The following is a 20,087-nucleotide window of genomic DNA, read 5'->3' as shown; positions in this document are numbered from 1 at the left end:
TTGCTCGTGCTTTTTTTTTTTCACTCTGCCAATTTTAAGAGAGTGCTTAAAGCAGTTGGATTCATGGAATGCCTTTTCCTTAAATTATTTGCTCAGCGATGACTGAAGTTCTCACCGTGTGCAAAAAAAAAAGAAGTTATGCACAAGTGGTTAACTTCATGCAGCAAGGAATTGAAGGTTAAGCAGTGAATCTACAACTCATTATGACTGGCTTAAAGCAATATGTATGTATCGCGGTGACCTTATGCAGATGTATGCATACTCATGAGATATGTTTCCAAGGGGAGTACTTATTTGAAACCATATAATTTACATTGCTGATAGGAAAACTTATTTTGAGTGAAATCAAACAATTGCATTCTTTCTTGCCAGCCTGGCTACCCAATATGTTGCCAGCTTACTACTTAACATACCTAATTTAACATTTCAACAATGTACAAACATTACCAAAGCACACAAAATTAAGCAGTACCTTGACAGGCATGCTCCCTCTCTCACCCATGGCACCAAACAAGGATGTTCGACTTGAGATTGTTTGATACTGTCGGCATCATACATGCGTGTTCTATTTTGATTACTCTACTTATAAAAAATAAGCTCTAATCAGGTTATATGAGTTAGTTGGGCATGAGCTGCATGTTGTTTATGTATTTATGTAGTGACAACCTTGCTAGCTCATGCACAGCCATATTTTAGGAAAATGAAAAATGCATAGCATAACATAAACAGCTGGCTAGTGCCTGTATTTATTTGAGAGCAAACCGACATTATCAAGTGTAGCTTAGCAGTGAGCTCAGTGACCTCTTGTGGTGTGAAAAGGTTGATGTAGTTAGTAGTTTTGTGTTTGTCTTTCTTACTTAGTTGCTGTTTTAACATGCACATGACAATGAAATGAAGGTGCGTAGGGCAGAAGACAGGGCCACACAAAAAGCGAGGAAACATTCATTGTCATTTTTTTATTACCATAACAAACCAGCGAATAGTTCCTTAGGTTCAGTTTTGTGAATAATGCACAAGGTGTTCTGTGTAAAACTGAAAGATTGTAGTGCTCTATTACCTATACACTATTTGGGTAGCCAAATGAACAATACTCCCATTAGCACTGCGAGAGCACAGAAATTTGCAGTCAAGGCCGCAGTGGCTCAGCCTCTGTGCCAAATGTAAAATTGTTCCAAAAGAAAACATGCATACTGGTGAATTGGGTATGCATTCACATCTGCTATTCAAATCTACACATCACAAGTAATCTTTCATTCCTTGGCACATTTCTCACCATTGTACAGACTTTGTTTCAGCGCTCTGTGTGTGCAGTAATATAACTTGGTAAATCAAAGCTGCGGCTATTCAGTACACTGAAAGCAACTTTGCGTGTGGGTTAGATAAAATAATGCTCCTACATATGGGTCAGCTTAGTATTATCAGCCGTTTTGTTTACTAGTTCACTGTTACGCCTGAACTATACGGTGCCACTGGACAATGCTGTATCCCTGCAGGCACGCTAGAACAGCTTGGATATGCACAAACAATCCTTTACATCGCACTTAAATTAAGGTGGTGTAGATTTGCTGTCACAATGTGCTTGTAAGCATAACTGCCGAGCATTCAAAAAAGTGTTTGAAATGTAAGGGTGGATGCTCAGGTTTGCAGGTGTGACATTTTACATTTATAGTGCAAGGACACACCGATGAACAGGAAGGATACCACACGAATCCTCGTGTTGTGACCTCGCAGTCACAATGCAAGTAGTTTTCAGTGGTGTTTAGCTATAAACATGTGAAGCAATCTGTAAATTCAAAACTGTATTAAGTAAACTGAGACACCATGAAAAGCAACATAACACTACGGTGTACACATTTTTGTCACATCAGCTCTTTGTGGTGCAGGTCAAATATGTATACAAGCTATTTGTCGGAAGTAGGAAGCCTATCCAATAAGAAACTTGCAGGCAAGGTAATCACAACAAACCAGCTGAGACGGTGGTACTATTCTACTTGTTTTCGTTTGTGATAGCACAAGTGTTCCCACTTGTGCTGCTGGATGGTTGCGACTGATATGCTCGCGAAGGTTTGGGTCATTCACATTTCAAGGGATGAGTAACTGTTACATACGTAAATCATCTTCCTCTGCATGCAGCCGCTGTGGCTGGCAGTCGATCCCGTAGCCACATGCTTAGCAGCCCAACACCACAACCACTAAGCAATCACGGCGGGTAACTGCTCCTCAGGTTGTGCAATCTGTGTGGCTGTATCAAAGCACTGATGTAACACGTGTTTCAGTGGGGTCCAACTACAGCACAGAAGTTGTGGTGCAGCTCTTCCTAATGGCAACATGTGTTGCAGCTGGGATACAAAGAGTTGAGCCTTTGTATCCGATGAGCATATGGTCAGTGGAAACTTTGTTTCCACTTCTAAAAATTTTTGAGTATGTTCTAAATGACATGAGCCAATGTTGTAATGCTATTTTAATTTTTATAATAGCTGTACACGTTTGTGTACATCAAGTACACCATGAAATAACAGTCATCGGGGTATGCTTGAAAGGCACCTTCAGCAACTGCACTTCAAACCGCAGCTATGTCATAGCCATTGTAGGTGAAACAGCAGTAGTCAACGCGAAATTGACCGTCACTTTAGCAGTTTGCATGCAAACACACATTCATGTGGTGGCATTGTTTATTTTGGTTACCTGGCCCAGGCAAGTAATGTGAATAAGAGAACAATTATGAAACATCATTAGCTTAGTGAGGCCCAAAATACTAATTCGGGTAACTATTAATAGCAGTAGTCGAGGGCACGCTTGAAAGGCATCATTAGCAGTCTGCACGTCAAAGCGCAGTCAAGTCGTTGCCACTGCTGGTGAAACGGCAGCACTCAATGAGAAAATGACAGCCACTGTGGCAGCTTGCATGCAAACACACATTCATGTGGTGGCATTGTTTATTTTGGTTACCTGGCCCAGGCAAGTAATGCGAATAGGAGAACAATTATCAAACATCATTAGCTTAGTTAGGCCCAAAATACTCAGTCGGGCAACTATTCATAGCAGTAGTCGAGGGCACGCTTGAAAGGCACCATTAGCAGTCTGCACGTCAAAGCGCAGTCAAGTCGTCGCCACTGTTTGTGAAACGGCAGCACTCAATGAGAAAATGACAGCCACTGTTGGCAGCTTGCATGCAAACACACATTCATGTGGTGGCATTGTTTATTTTGGTTACCTGGCCCAGGCAAGTAATGCGAATTGGAGAACAATTATCAAACATCATTAGCTTAGTTAGGCCCAAAATACTCAGTCGGGTAACTATTAATAGCAGTAGTCGAGGGCACGCTTGAAAGGCATCATTAGCAGTCTGCACGTCAAAGCGCAGTCAAGTCGTTGCCACTGTTGGTGAAACGGCAGCACTCAATGCGAAAATGACAGCCACTGTGGCAGCTTGCATGCAAACACACATTCATGTGGTGGCATTGTTTATTTTGGTTACCTGGCCCAGGCAAGTAATGCGAATAGGAGAACAATTATCAAACATCATTAGCTTAGTGAGGCCCAAAATACTCAGTCGGGTAACTATTCATAGCAGTAGTCGAGGGCACGCTTGAAAGGCACCATTAGCAGTCTGCACGTCAAAGCGCAGTCAAGTCGTCGCCACTGTTGGTGAAACGGCAGCACTCAATGTGAAAATGACAGCCACTGTTGGCAGCTTGCATGCAAACACACATTCATGTGGTGGCATTGTTTATTTTGGTTACCTGGCCCAGGCAAGTAATGCGAATAGGAGAACAATTATCAAACATCATTAGCTTAGTGAGGCCCAAAATACTCAGTCGGGTAACTATTCATAGCAGTAGTCGAGGGCACGCTTGAAAGGCACCATTAGCAGTCTGCACGTCAAAGCGCAGTCAAGTCGTCGCCACTGTTGGTGAAACGGCAGCACTCAATGCGAAAATGACAGCCACTGTTGGCAGCTTGCATGCAAACACACATTCATGTGGTGGCATTGTTTATTTTGGTTACCTGGCCCAGGCAAGTAATGCGAATTGGAGAACAATTATCAAACATCATTAGCTTAGTTAGGCCCAAAATACTCAGTCGGGCAACTATTAATAGCAGTAGTCGAGGGCACACTTGAAATGCACCATTAGCAGTCTGCACGTCAAATCACAGTCATGTCGCAGCCATTGTTGTATTTGTTTATCTCACGGCAAGTAACACCAATGTAAGCACAATTATTCACCCTGAATAGCTTTGCTAGCATTGTTTGTACTAAAAAATTCTGAGTGAAGTTGAATGTGTTTTATTGAGGCAATTATTTAATTCACAAGCCATCGGCATAGTGATCGACGGCCAGGTTCAAACAATGACATTTGTGAAGTAATAAATGGTGAAAGTTGCAAAAGCTATCAGTGCACTGCTTTGCTGGGCTCCATTTACTGAAAAATGTCTTTGCAACGACAAAAGCATCAGACAGGAAATGACACCCCACTGCACAATGTTATTCGTGTTGAACTTTTTTCCCATCATATGTGATGGGCAGCGAAACCATCCGTTTACTAAGACTGATTGCATGAAAAATGCAACAGCATAGCAAGGTGTAGTTTCACAATATGGCACCCTTTCATGTGCACTTCTGGCGAGCTGCCACATGCACTGATGCATAAACATGAACTGAGGTAAGAGGCTAAGTTACTGTGCAACCCCCATGACGCTTTTAAGAAAATCTATCTCTAAACCTTTCTGTTTTCATAGGCGATGAAAATCTGTTTTGAGCAAGTTGGTTAATCACACTGCAGCAACAACACAAGAAGCAAGGACAGAAAACACAGCGAGTAGGCAGAATGAGAAGACGAGGTAGACCAGTGAGAAAGGCTTTAATGAGATGGAAGAGGCCTGCCCTGCCGTGTACATGAGTTAGTGCTTTGAATGAGATTGGTTTATGAAATTGTCTAATGACTTTCCTGAAAGAAAACTAGCAAAAGCAAATGCTAATATAATATAAAAGGACAGAAATAATGGTAAGCGCAAGCACGCATGGAAACAGGCACGTATTCACACACAAATGCGAGAACTAAGAAGAACTCCAACGTAAAGAAATCTGGGACATAGAAAAAAAATTGACAAACGCAAGAAAACATACATTTACAAACAGACGCGGGTCGAGGTATTATAGGAGCGGGTTCACAAGCTGCTGTGCTTACCTTCTCATATGTTTTCTTTTTTAACCGTTCTCTTAATACTGTCTCGGGAAATTTTAATTGCATTCATGACATTAGTGCTCTCAGGCGCGTCCACATTTCACGACAGCGCTGAACGTCTTGACGTATGCAATTATAATGTTGTTCCCTAATTTCCCCCCACCGATAGAAGCATCTTTAACCGTGCAGTAACAACTTTTGAAACAAACGATAGATGTACGAAGCAGAAAAGGCCGGTGTGATAGGGCTTCTCTATCGGGCTACTACATAAGAAAACGCAATCGGCAACACTTATGCTCAGCTCACTTCTGAGCACACGAACATCGCGTAGTACGACCACTTCTACACTCAGTAACGCTGCAACACATCGCACATATAGCACGATTTGTAGCTCGCAAACGCACTTCATAACGGCAAGAGCACAGGTCGAACGTCGCGGTCACCACGGCGCATCGCAGCCGGCAAAACGGCTCATACGCAGTACAGCACACGCAGAATGGCAGCGATAACTAGGCGATAAAAACTTATCGCTACTGATCGTATCGTTACTTTTGGTAAGTTGCGAAGGGCTGGCGTTCACCACACCGCGGCAACGATCGGCATACACAGAGCAGAAACCAAACGTGTACGCTGGGTGCGCAAATCGGACGCTACTTATTTCGCCACGACTTGGACGTGTGTGCTGCTCAGAATGCACGTGTATGTGATGGAGTTCTCGTCTGCGACGCACACGCGAAGCATGGCACAAGAAATCACGAAGTCGACGGCTTGAAATATTTCTTCCGACGCTCTCGTAAACACAACACACACTTCCTGCGCTCCGTCTGTTTCTGTTGGCGATCGCACGCACTGATGAGGTCTGGAAGCGTACACCGGCTTGCTTCTTCCGATGACTATCTCCGTGGGTGCCACATATCTCTGGTAAAAATCACAAAAAGGAGAAAAAAATAGACTGCTTCTGACTCGGCTGTAGCCTAGGCCTTGCGTCCCCGCTTCACTTCGCTTCGAGCACGCGCCATGTTTGCTGTGACGACAGCCGAACTATCCGCCTCGAACCAGCCAATGAGAGACGAGCAGGCGGCCGGACGGGAAACTTGCGTCCGCTCTTCGCTCGCCAGTAGAGAGCTATCCGCACGCGACCGGACGGGGGCGGAACGGACGTGCGGAGCGACCATGTACGGGCCCTAAGGCGCCCACATGCACAGCTTCGCTAGTCATCCTTCACAGAGTGGAAGGTCACTGAGTGTTTTATATATGTATATGTGTTTATAACGCTGAACCACGGAGACGCATAAGGAAGGCGAAAGGCAAGCGTCCTTCCCGTCCGTCCCTGCGATTTTGCACGTCACACGAAGATGGCCGAACCTCCGTTCCTGTCCTACGTTGTACACTCCCACGGTAGAACATCGCTTTCTTCCGACGTTATACGATATACGAGGACGGGCGAACGATAATGGTATAGAAGACAAAATGATCGACTGTATGTAATGCAGCGAGAACCGTGGCTTCGGTTAGCTATGGACCGTTACCCCTGCGCCGCCGCTGACCCTACTGCTGCAGTTGATGATGCCCCAGTGTGCTGCGGTGCTTTTCCTCGGTCTGCATGCAGCTGGTTTCGACGACTTGTTAGAAGGAGCGAGGCGAAGGCCGTCCGCCGAGTTCACGGAGCTCCCGGCGCGGGGCATCTGATAGCCTCCGCGCCTCGACGTTGCGTATAGGGCAAACTACTGGAAATGCAAATGATGATCGGCGCGTTGCTGTCAGTGGTGTCGTGCGTGCGCCCGACTTTTCGTGCAGCCCATTTGTAAACTGTGGTGGCGCGTATGCTAAAGCAGGGTCTCGCTTTTGACGCCTGCGAAAAGCGTTTGCGTTCAAGCGCGTGTGCTCCACAGGACGCGTTTTTACAACGATGCGTTTCTGTTCCGATTCTTCTTGGGCACAGCGCGCAAAGCTTTTCAGTTATTAAGTGCTATTCGCCATTGGTCGACCGGCTTCGCTGATGCGTCGATCGTCATGATTGGCTGGCATTTGCTCTTAGCGCAAGAACTATTTTGTTAATGCGTACGCGTACCTTCTTTGTATACGGGGAGTGTTTAGAAATGGGGAATCGGGCAACGTTTCGGAAAGGTAATTTAGCAGCTGCGAAAGTAAGCGCGGGACCCAACTTCTATACTCAATCTTTGACGAGCACATATACGTAAATACGATTCGAGGTGTCATTGACGATCTATTTACTTGCTCGTCACACCCGTTGTTGGCTCTTACCCAGAAAGAAAAATGTCTTGCGCTACGAAACTGTTCGGTAACTGCGGGTGGCAGCCAAGCATGATGTCGGACACTTCATTATCGAAGGCGACCAGCCAATGTCAAACGGCATACGAACGAGAAAGCTCCGTGAATGCTGGCGTTGCTCGTGTATATACACTGCGTTCGTCTATACCCGCGTGGCAACGGCACGGCGCTATCCTTCGAGTGACCACGTAGAGGCCGAATCAACATTCGCAGTTTGTATTGCTTACAGGCAGGGATTAGTCTGGCGCAGACGTGGCCTCAGTGACGGCTCCGCCTGAGCGTCTCTTCCCGAGCCAAATATGTCGACGTATCAGTCCAGTATCTCGCATGAATGTGACAAAAATGCGTGACCAGTTCCTTGCGCGCTAAATTCGTCCTTATCACCGCTGCACGACGTCTGCAAACCTTGCTCTCTCTTGTCGTGACTTCACGCTTCCGGCGACGGCCGTTGCTTCAAGTGACAAGTATGACAAGTTGTACACAATTTGTCACAAGCAGTCACACGAGACAAGCGTCGACAATTCATCTCGGTGACGCTATGTCTGGAGCATATACATTTTAATTGCTTCCCAACCTTCATACTTGCTAATCGTCATACGTGCGAGAAGCGTGTATACGGTAGAGTTTGCACAGCTTGTCGATGCTTGTGTCGTGTGACATCTTGTCACGAATGGCGTACAACCTATCATGCTTGTGGCTTGAAGCAACGACTGTCGCTGGAAGCGTGATTTCCTCAGCATATCATGATTCTACCCTACGGCACCGAGGACTGGTGGCGACGCGAACTATGTCGTATACACCGCCAGAACGAACGCATCTCCGCTTGCAACAAACAAAACCGATGCAATTGCGAGCGTCGGAAGTCGTCTGTCGCGGTCGTGCCCTGCATGGGCGCATGGACTTCGATCATGTGCGTCGTGCCACCGACTGTATTGAAGAACGCGGGTTAACATTAAAAAAAATAAAGTACGGGAAACAGTGGCGAATCCTCCGTCGTATAATCACTGGCCCAAAATTTCTTTCCTGGACCCGCATCGCGCACCGAGACAGGAACTGGCTTCGACGCGCGTTGCATTTTTCATCCACATTACGCATTCATCCGGCTCCCAGGCAATTCGTTCTCCAGGCTTCGTTGTTGCAGTTCGTTGTCGTCATTAAAGCCGGCCTGCGGAGAAAAGCGGAAAGCGGGGCGGGGCACGAACTCGTGCCCCGTGCTTTACCTGCACACTCGTGAGGGCGGTGTGGGGAGGGAAGAAGCAACCGGGCAGCCCGGAAAAAAAAGAAGGACGACTCCGTAATCAGAGGAATGAATCTGCAATCGCTCCAGATGCAGAGTGCAACCGAGGAGTATACATATACGCGCGGCCCTCTAAAAACGGCACGAAAACCGCTAATGCGGCGTCGGCGATCTGCGCTTGCGGTCAGTATACCGAGGGTGCGCGTGCTGCTCGAGATTGGGGTGGATGGAATAAAAGCGGGCTGGGAGGGCGCAGGTCGGGCGTCCGGAAGTGCAGGCGCGGCGTGCGCACCACGCGCGCACGGGGCCAGCCAGCCTCGGAGGGGGCCCGTCGTGCTGACCTCGCGTGGTCAGCCGGCTAAATGGGACGCTGGCCGAGCGCGGCGCAGCAGCGGCGGCGTTCTCGTGGCGCGTCGGCGTGTTTCGCAAATCGAATACACCGCGCACCGAAATAGAATCGGCGCGCACGAAACACACGACTGCAGCGGTCCCGGCTCGGTGCGATGCCGCGCCGACCCCGGGGCGCTCGATAGCCGGCCGCCGCCAATCTCGTGTGTGTGTGCGAGGCTTGGCGCTGGCCGAGACTCCTGCGCTCGCGCGGGGGGGTTGTGGTTGCAGAGGGCGGGGGAGGGAGAGAGAGAGAGAGAAGAGACTGCTTTCGGAAACGAGGAAAGCGCTCATCGCTGCTCGTTTGCTCGCGCAGATGTGGGTCGCCGCAGGCTTCCGCGCGCACCAAGGACGGCGATCCATGCACTGCGCATCCGAGCCGCCGCCGCTGGCGTTTCCCCTCGCCGGCCCTTTATTTTTCGATGGGCGCGAAACGCAACCGCACGCACGCACGCACGCGCGAGCCGTTCTTCGGCTCGCGCTGAGCGGCCCCGCGCGTCTTCGTAATCGGCCGTGCCCCATGGCACTGCCCGGAGGCGGCAGTGGTGCACCTCGCACCCTTCCCGCGCCCTGTCGGCGGCTGGGTGCTTGCTCGCCGCCGTTGGCACCGGCAGGACGCCGTCGTGCGTGCTCGTGACGGAGATGGTGCGCACCGGCCCCGGGCGTTTGCTGCGACGCGGTCACACCCCGGGGCGCCTCATCTCATTGCACGAGCGCAATGCGAAACCGCTTCTTAACACCGTGCGTGGTCGCCACACGCACGTGTCCTAGGTGGCGTGCACCAGAGATGCGCGTGCGCGGGAACCCATCAGACGACGCCACTACATCGAAGGACGCAGAAACACTTAATGAATAAATAAAGTGTGTGTGTGTGTGTGTGTGTGTGTGTGTGTGCGCGCGCGCGCGTGCTCGGCGGGGAGGGGGGGGGGGCTGCACATGGCTTTTTGGACTTCTGAGAACTATTATCCTGGCGCTCGGCATCTCGGAGCTGCGTTGAAGTGCACGCAGACGCCTTCATGAGGTTGGTGGCCGAATGAGGCATAGGCTGCTGCTTCCAGCAGCTGCTAAACGCAAGGCTCGATTCCCCGGCGTGTTAGCGACAGTTTCGATAGCAGACAAAATATGCGTGCCTTGAGCAGATAGTGCGATCACAGTGATAATCAGGCTTTTGTACTGCTTACAGAAAAACAATTTAACCGAACACAACTACGATTACTTCATCAAAAATGCAATTGGTTACAGTTACCAATTGCTGCCCAACGTAAATGGTTGAGGAGTCACACAATAGTAACGTAGCAGTAGCGTTTACTGCTACGTTACTTTCTCTGGATTTACTAACATTGCATAGATACTAACTAGCGAGCAGAACGAGCTGGATGCTTGGATTTTACGTGCCGGAACGACCACATGATAATGAGGCACGCCGTAGTGGACGACTCCGGATTAATCTTGACCACTTGGGATTCTTTAACGTACACCCAGTGCATATGGTACACGCGCGTTTTCTTTTTTTTCTTTCTCCCCCATCGTCCTGCCACTTGCAGTGCGTCCTCTAATACCCTTCATACATTGCTTATATGCGCTAACAATTGCTTTTTTTTTTTAATTCGTCTGTCATCGTCCCTCATTTTTGTTGTGAAGCAGTAGCATTGAAAACTTTCTGCAGGAAGAAAAAAAAAAGAAGAGAGAAACATGGAGCTGAGCCAATTCCCTCGATGTGCGCGGCAGGGGGATATGGAGGAGGAGGGGGGTTAGGGCGGTGTTGCGACGTATACGGATCTTGCGCACAATTGTGGTTGCTCAGCATCTGGGCCCTCCATAACGCGCGGCGCTTGATCGCTGGTGGGACTCGGAGAAGGCGCACCACTCTTACGCATAGGGGGAGGGGGGGAGGACACACACGATAGTGTTTCCAACAAAACTAGAAGCTAAGAACCCTGACGCTATAGTGTCTACGGGAAGCTGCAAGTACGACGTGTGGCACATGTATTTGCCTAACCCTCGTCCCTCTGGCTTCGAACGGCTTTTTTTTACTTTGCAAATTGATAATTTTCAACAAAAAGCATTATAGATGCTGGAAATCGCTGTTATTACGCGTGTGGACAGAAACTTATTGCCTTCGTGCGCTTGTAAAATTGCTTGGAAATTTAGAAAACAAATCGTAATAAACGACGTTGCATACAAGAAAACGTCCTAAGCCACAAGCATGAAGATTGGACAATCCACGTAGCACCCATCATTCCCTTGGTACCTGAACCACCGCAGCGTCAGAGTTCCCTTTAGTGATTTTTTTTAGCAAACCTTAAAGGGACGGACAACCTATTTTTAAGGACTTCGTTTTTTATGGCGCAGCGCAAAGCTCCCCCTCGGTAGTGCTCACGTCTGCAGCGGTTACTTCCAAAAGCGCTTGAGTGTTTCGTAAGCAGAATTTTCCGATCTGAGCTGCCTCTAAAAAAAGTAAGAGTCCCTCCTCCAGCACCGCTGAGAAGTGTGAGCGACGTCGATAGCCCGCCTCCCAAATTGTGAAAGCCGCCCATCGTTCTGCTTTCACAGGAGTGAGTGTAACTGTGGTTAAAAACCTACATTTTGACCTAGCGATGAATTAAAACTATAAATCCACGTTTAATGAGAAAAAAGAAACATGGCTTGTTTTAACCACTACGATAGGAAATCATTCCATCAACGGGGTTATCTCGATTCGTGATCTCAGTGGTTGTCCGTCCCTTTAAGGGACACACCTACGGCGCAGGAGCGCGCGTGCCATCGCAACGTCGTCCCTGTATTCAAGCAGAACTGTGTGTTGTTGGTGCATGTTACTGAAGTACTAAAGCGCCAAACAGACGACACGTGTCTCTTCTTGTGTCGTCTGTTTGGCGCTTTAATACTTCAGTCGTCCCTGTAGCTGCAACTTTTTCTTTCACGCGTACGGATGTTGACGAGCGTTCTCTTGCCGCCCTTATTGCAGGCGAGAAGCCGTACACGTGCACGTGGGAGGGCTGCACGTGGAAGTTCGCGCGGTCGGACGAGCTGACGCGCCACTTCCGCAAGCACACGGGCCAGAAGCCGTTCAAGTGCCAGCTGTGCCAGCGCTCCTTCTCGCGCTCCGACCACCTGTCGCTGCACATGAAGCGGCACTGACCCTCCATCAGGTGAGCCTCCGCGGATGTGTGCGCACACGACCGGCCGTTGTGCTGCGCTTTGTAGCTTAGTGGGGAGAGCGAGAGAGATGTGGTGGCATGAGCAGCGCGGTTGAAAGTGCCGATGAGTGCTGTGCTGTGATGTTCAACCAGTCAGTGTAAATGCTATTTCTCGACGCTCAAAATACGATGTTTGCCGCCTATAGGCCATTAGCCCGTCGTGGCTAGGCGTGAGCTCGTGCATGAATGTCATTCAAGGTATATTGCGAGGTGCGCCGGGGTGAGGGAATGGGTGTGCAGACAGTACAGAAAGCGTGACCGTCTGTCGCACTTCTGTCTGTCTGTTGGTCACGATCACCATCTGTCGGGACGACACTAATAAAAAGACAGTAACTCGCTGCAGAGAACTTAAGTAATGCCGAAACGTAAAATCAAACTACGTGATAAAAGGCGATAAGTTAATCTATATATAGAACCATCTTACAGAAGCGTTGAGGTGTAGCCATCTTTGGCGCTCGTTGTCTAAATATAACGACCAGTGCACGTTACTACGGCCGATTCCTATATAGTAAAGAGGTTGCAAGAAACATTCGGTGCTTCACGACCTTGTTATCACAGCATGGTTTGTCGTGAAAGTAATAGAGTAAGTATAGTGGGTGCAAGTAGAGCCGTATACCATACCGCGGGAAGACTATTGTATTCCTGCAGCTGATGTGGTGGAATTGCGATATCTGACGCAAGCGCTATCCAATAGCCTGTTTCCGCCGACAAAAAAAAAAAAGTAAGAAAAAGATTGCCTGATATACTTGCGGTGCGTCCTGCGAGGTCACAAACGCTGATGAGGATGGTCGCCAGCTAAAATGCCTTCACAATGCTCTACATATACTCGTACGTATATGGTGACCAGCTGTGAACGCTGCATTTGTGATTGTCCTAAAGATGCCTACTTCAACTGAGAAGGAACAAATTATAATTGCAATGATAAAGTAACGCCCTGATTCGAGCTACTAACTTCGAGCACATCAAGCTGTAGGACTCAAGCCCTCATGTTATTCGTACCGCTTGAGGGAAAGCTTTCGCTCGGGCCCAAATCCGACGCGGCCTGGTCAAATACATGTAAAACGCGAAAGTGTTTTTTTCCGAGATAACCCCTCGACCGATTCCAATGACATCTGTTGTATTTGAGAGAGAAAGTTAAATTCTAATGACTGTTGGAAGCGTAATTTCGATTTTGGCCTGAATTTTGTTACCCAAATATTGAAAGTTTGAAAAAAATAGAAACACGAAGTTTACAAATTCATACCTCCGCATCAAGAACAGATATCGCGGCTCTGTAAACGGCATCCATTATATCATTGAAAGCGGACAAATTCCATATGTCATTTTACATCTTACTTGAATTCGTTACGTTGTTTACAAAGGTTCTGCACAAGCTGTATTTTCCTATTATTAAATTTTTTTATATTCATGTGTAACATATCAATTTTGTCCACTTTAGATGTACTATTAGATGCAGTTCACAGAATGGTATTATCATTTTTTAGTTGTTGAGTTACGGAGTTGTAAACATTATAGTTTCGTTTTTTGAATATTTTCGATTTTTGCCAATTGTTAATAAAAGTTTGACAACCAAAATCGAAAATTCGAAACCAATGGTCACTAGATTTTAAGTTTTTCTTTAAAATGCAACAAACCTTGTCAAATTTGGTGCAGTGGTAGCCGAGAAAAATGAATTCTCCTTTTACATGTATTTAGATAGGAGCACCCGAGCTAAAGCTTCCTCTTGAACGGGTAACTTTATGTATCAAATAAATAAATAAATAAATATTGATCGAAGTATTGATTAAAATCGAAGTATGATATAGATCGATCATGTACGTGGGAAGGAAAAGAGCCCCACAGCGGCGCTCGTTGACCACACGTTTCCCATTGCAACATTTGTTGTTCGTCCACTGTGGCAGGGCGCCACGTGTATTTCGTGCAGTTGGGGACAAGTGTTGGCCAACTTCTTGCCGTGCGTGAATAAGGTTCGTTCTTACGTAGAGGGCGAGTGTGACTGATTGACTATAGTTAGCACTGGCATATATGTAGTGCATAGCAGTAGGCGAGCTTGTTTACTCCTTTCTGGAAAGTGCTCATATTTCCCGCTGAACTACGTAGTTTGCTACGGTAAGACTTTGCAGAGTGGTTAATTGGGCAAGTTGGTGGTTCATAATCGTTAGGTCAGAGCGCGAAGGTTAAACGTGAACGAGACAAGTGACAAGGGCAGCACTCCCCATTTGCTTGTGCCAAACCGTATAGTAAACGTTTAAATTCCCGTTCACCATCGAAAATGAAGTTATTTCTGGGGCTCTCGCTAAAGGTGTTGCCAGTGTACTTTGTTTAAAGTGTAAATTAACTGCTGTACGTGCTTGCGTCATAGCCGTTCTGCCTGTTTATATCTTATTTTCTCATTTCGGGCAAAAAAAGAGGTGCGCCTGCGAGTTCTCTATATAGGCCTGCCTTCTGGAGAGCTCTTTAATCATTGCGATTGCGAAACCCCCCTCATGTTTAAATATACAGCGCCCTTGTTGTTGGTCACTCGGAGGTCAGCGGAATGCTACGGCGTCGCCTTTGGACGCCGAAGTCGAGCATAGCGGGCTGCAGCAACTTACGAACCTTGTGGGACGCTTGCGTTACTTATGATCTCGCGGGCGTCCACCGCATAATCTCTGCTTGCACCGAAACACGGACGGTGGGGACGTGCGTTCGGCAGAGTTATGGAGTCCGTCGTTACACAATCGGCTCGGCTAAAAGGAACGGCGTAGGCGTAGCGTGACGCCCTCTTTTGGCGCGTGCTCGCCTCGTCTGCCGAGACGACCCGAGTCGCTTCGTAGAGCAGATTGGCGTTATTGATGTTTCCACTATGTGCACTGTGTAACGCGAGCGTCCTCTCTCTTTTTTTCTCTCTGTTGGCCGCAGAACTCGCCGGCTCCAGCGGAGGCCGTTGTCGCCACTTGCTCAACTTCCCTGGCGCCCCGACCCGCTGCTGCCGGCAGCGCCCCCTACCTCCGCAGCCGAGAGAAGAGAGCCGTTCCTAATATATATGTCCACACCAGACACACAAGCATATGTATATTACACATGATAGGAGAAAGAGAAGAAGAAGACGCCGTTGAGCGCGGCCTCAGTGGGCGGCGGAGACCGCCTCCGCGGACGTTTGACGGACCTCTACTTCTTTTTTTTAACGGATGTTTATGCCCCCACGCCTGTGGTCAGTGTGCTCAAAGGGACGCCCCGGTGCCCAGACAGTGCGCGTGTGTGTGTGTGCCCGTCAACTGAACTCTGCTGTGCGCGTGAACCGCCTCGGCCATCATCGAGCGATGCATGCGCACCACACACATACACACTCACACACACACACTTTTATGTACACACACATACACTTCTTACGCCTGCGTTGCCGGCTCGACAAAACCGCCCGGTGCTGACACGCAGCCTTCTTTTCGTACAGTCACGGTTTTCGTTCGCTCCCCTTTGTTCTTTGTCGGGTGGATGTGTGTGACGCTGTCCGAGGTATTCCGCGTGGTGAAATCGAGCGGTTCTGTAAGGCTGGCCTTGCTCGCAGTGACGCGAACGTCGTTTTGGTACCTGTCCGTTTGCATTCGCGCTGTGACCAAGCGGAGGCGCCCACTGTTTGTGGAACGGCTGTACCGCTGCGGTGTGCTAAAATATGGCCTTGATTCGTGCTCGTCGACGGGGAATGCGAGATGGTAGCAGAGCTGCAGCGTACGACGAAAATATGGGACGGCGGCCGCATAGCGCTCCTCGGAGTCTTTAGGCCCTCGTCCGTTTCCCCTTCAAACACTACAGGGTGCTTTAGCGTGCCGCTGCTGCTGCTGCACTACTGTTACTGCTACCGTCTGGGCCACCTGCCAGCTTCGCACGTGCTAGCTAAGCCACGCCGTGTGTGTTTGCGACGTGGCTTAATTAGCAGGTGCAAAGCTGACAGGCGGCCTAGGTGAGCTGCGGCGTGCTAAAACTTCCTATTGTTACAAAACATTTAAAGAGTGCACCGCCGTCTTGCTGCAACCTTTAAAAGGGTGCAGCAAGACACCGTGGTGAGCGCCGTCATTTTCTGTTGAATATTCTTGTTGCCGGCGCCTGTTCGCGTTTGTTCTTCGTGTCACTGCCGTGTGGAAGAAAGCCGCCCTACGCCGGCGAGCTGCGTTGAAGGCGACCGAATGCGCAATCAAAGCCTCGTGCTCGCTTATAGTAGCGGCAGTACTTAGTCTCTGTGATGCATCCTCTGCGGCCCTGCGGTTCACCCGGTCCCGCAAGCAAGCGTCCGTCCAATCAAGGCGCAGCCTTCCGTGCTTGCTGTACTCGCCACGTCCGTTGCGCAGGCTTCAGCTTGACGTTAATGTCCGCCAGTATTCGACTAACGCAGCCTGCTGTAGCCCTCTCTCTGTTCAAACTGTTCAAACTGGGGTCGCCGAGGAACCAGTGGCTGGCGCAGGGGCCTGGCTTGCGAGTTAGTACAGCGACGAAACTCGCTTGCCTACGCATTCCCCATTGTTCCCCTTTGGGTAGAGCTTGGACCTTTGTAAGCTCGCGACGAGCTGTTAAATGCTCACCTTTCGCTTTTGGTGCAAGCGGCCACCTGACGGTTACCTGACCGCGACCTTTTCTTGTTCGCTGTATAGCTGTTTTGTGCTTGGAAAATGGCGTGCATCCCGTATCGACAGCGCCACTTTGCTGTGACCGCGCGAAACGACCGTAGCCGTGCTAATTTAGGACGTCTGATCTGTACTTTAGAGACAATGTGAGTGGCTGCTTTGAACCCGAAAGCTGTTGTGGCTATTGAAGGTGCTGCGGAAAAAGAGAAAAAAAAATGGTTCTTAAAGTTCTTGTTAATGCCATTTGAAGACAGCTGAAGGGCAGTTGTTGAGACCGTATAGGAAATCGTTTCACGTTGTGCAGGCTTCCTTTTTCCAGCTTGCTTGCGCGACCACAAAATCGTACGAAGGCGTCTCGCGTGCCGAACCCTATAGTAGTAGCACCGGGACCAGCTGACACACTAGACACCTCGAAACCTGCCCCGTGGCCTCCGAAATCCTCAGCGCGCGCTAGGCATCTCTGAGGTGATGCCTACCGACACGCAGTGCCGGCGCGAACGATATGGTGGCATCTTCAAAGACAACAGCTGCACATTGACTCTCAACTTGGCTCCCGTGGATTGTATGGCGCGCGTACGGGCACTGGTAGAAATTTGTTTAAGTCCACTTGCCACTGCGATGCGAGAGCGCGCTTTGGCGGCACGTCGGTGCATACGTCTCCCACCTTCCACAAGGTGGTCGCGGAGGTAGCCTGGATCATGCCACTTTCGCACGTGGTATGATCGAGAAAGTGAATCTGGCAATGGGAGGAGGGGCCATCTTTATTTTTCGAACCCGACCTACTCCGTTGCTTCTAGACCCACTAGGCTCCTGGACGTTTGCTGCCTTGGGCACATCCAGTGATCGATGGTTGCCGTCTGAAGTCTAACGAAAAGTTCAGTCGCGTCGTCAGGTGCCTGCAGAGCCGAGCTATACGCGTGAGAGAAGCAGCAGCATGTGGTGTTAGCGTCGGTGACCGCCGTTATAAATTCATTCTTCAAAAGCGTTTTCTCGCCACTCATCATGTCTCGCAAAGTCACGACATTTCTCATCCAATTTGAGCCGCATGCTTGTTCGTGATGACAGCTCCATAATACACAACATTCCATTCTGAACGCGCCGAAGGTCGAGCAGAGAACGGTGTCCGGATGATTGTTTCTCTTTTTTAACTTGCACCTCCCTTTTACGTAAGCCGGTGGCAAAAGAAAATTACAGAAAGGGCAACAACCGATGAACGGAAGCAACTTAGAAATGATCAGGAACAAAATGTCATAAACGGCTTGAAGGAATGAACGCGGCTAATAAACGAGAATGTCTCCGCGTTTCGGTAGGAGGTTTTTGAATTCTGGCTATCGCTTATGGCAAGCTTTGTCTCGTGAAAGAAAATCATCGCATACTACTAACTCGAACCCAACTTTGTGTGGGGCTTCAATAAAGGGGGGGGGGGGGGGCGGAGAAGGGGGGGTCACGGTCGAGTAGATTTATTGTGAGGCGTCTGCCTAATGACTTAAAAGCGCATAACAAAGAACGATCTAGTTATGTTGAAAACAGTTCCCGCTGGCGTCTCTTGTAGACTTCCCAACTCGAATCGTGGTAGTGCTGCATTCCCCATTTCCATGCGAAATAAACATCGTTCTCGCGGCCGAAGGGAACCTTTCCAGAGAAGTTTTTCTGTTGGGCTGAAATATGCGATGCAGTTTGTAAACGTTGTAAGCTACGAAGCGGCGGTCATGCTAGACGGTACCTAGCTGGTCAGATTCAGTTCTTTCTTTACATGGAATTGATAAAGTTGCTTAAAGGCAATCTAATTTTTACTCTGAAGTGGTTTATTCGTCAGCCATTGGTGATGAAGGACAAAGGTATGAAAGAAATTGCCCAAGTGCGCTTGTCCACACCTCTCGTTTGACCCCACCATAATGCAGATTGGACATCGCTTTGCGAGCTAGGTCAATTGTTAATTCGATTCGCCTTCATTTCCTCAACTATAGTGTCAAGAGGTGCTGCACCTTGCTATGTTTCACAAGTACAACGTGGCGTCGTTTGCATGTCTCCATTCGCTTCAGCCAGTGCAGGCTTCTATGTCGACTTCGACAATATGGCGGAATTCCACAATGTCCAAAAAGCACCTCCAGACAGAGCAGCCGCTCTTGTGGCGCCATCTTGTGACACTGTACTGAACCAAATTATTTTGCAATCTTATCGCATTGTACGTCCGTGTTCCATGCGACGCGATGCGACGTCGCAGAGTCACAAGGTGGCGCAGCTAGCGCTGCTGCTCGCGTTCCCGTTCCGGTATTGGAACGGAAGTGCTGACACGCTTACGCTCAAGCTAAAATTCCATTCAAAATGGCGGCAAGGCTTAAGTAGTACCTTTATACATGGGGCTCTTGGCTGGAGGGATTTCGAGACATGAGCGAGGCCCTTTCTTTGGCCAAAGCGTGTGTACCTACCTCGTTTCATTGTACACGCTGCCGATTCCTGCGGTTGTTACCATTTTGATGACCTAGTGGGCGGTCACGCCATCGCCCCTTCGTTACACTCTGTGGCCGCTTTTGCGCAGATTGTTTTGTGCGGTGTGGGTGCCCGCTACGGCGTACTCGAGAATGTGAATGGCTTTAATACTGTTGGTTCGCTGTTGGTGTAATACTGGCTGTTATCGCCGGGGCGTTTCTTCAAGGTCTTCTGTAGCGTCGAGTCCTCTGTTGCTTTCGATCTACGTGCTCACCCACAGTGAACTCTTGTCGTCGCAGAGATATGCCGCCTGAACGGCACGAAAGTGTAGATACAATCCGAGGTCGTAATATATATGTATACATACCGCATACACATGTTGTAAACGTGTTCTGAGCTGACGAGCGCGTAATATATACGTGTAATCTCGAAAATCAAGACGATAGTGACCGGCGAAGCTGCCCAGCGATACTTCCGGTGTGGATGCGTTCTTCTTCGGGAGCCTATAGCTGTTCTTTTCAACTTGATACGCGATACCGAACAAAACAAAAAGGCAAGTGTCTTCTTGTCGGAGGCAGAAACAACTTGTTGGCTCAATCACGTGATCGTTTCAGAAGGCGGCCAGCCTTGCTTAACACTCTTGGGACGTTGTTTGGTGGCCTCGCAGTGTTTTTCCCCCTCCGATGGTTGGGTTGTATGTATTTTTTTCTTGCCACCGCGGCCACTATGGAGATTTAGCGCGTCCGTCAATTATTGCCGT

The 20,087-nt window shown here is 48.9% G+C and overlaps 1 protein-coding gene across 2 annotated transcripts in view; it reads left to right on the top strand.

Moving 5' to 3' along the window:
• LOC135902571 (Krueppel-like factor 3) overlaps window positions 1-17,970 on the top strand; it is a 178,237-nt gene extending 160,267 nt beyond the window's left edge. For both annotated transcript variants that reach the window (XM_065432753.2, XM_065432746.2), the window contains exons 7-8: window positions 12,068-12,251; window positions 15,201-17,970. In XM_065432753.2, coding sequence (XP_065288825.2) covers window positions 12,068-12,240 — 173 coding nt within the window. In that variant the 3' untranslated portion in view covers window positions 12,241-12,251; window positions 15,201-17,970. The remainder of the gene's footprint in view (window positions 1-12,067; window positions 12,252-15,200) is intronic.
• The last annotated feature ends 2,117 nt before the right edge of the window (window positions 17,971-20,087 follow it).

This window comes from Dermacentor albipictus, chromosome 3 (assembly GCF_038994185.2).
Source record: "Dermacentor albipictus isolate Rhodes 1998 colony chromosome 3, USDA_Dalb.pri_finalv2, whole genome shotgun sequence".
NCBI lineage: Eukaryota > Metazoa > Arthropoda > Arachnida > Ixodida > Ixodidae > Dermacentor > Dermacentor albipictus.
The sequence above is the reverse complement of the archived record's forward strand: the minus strand, read 5'-3'. Positions and strand labels throughout refer to the sequence as shown.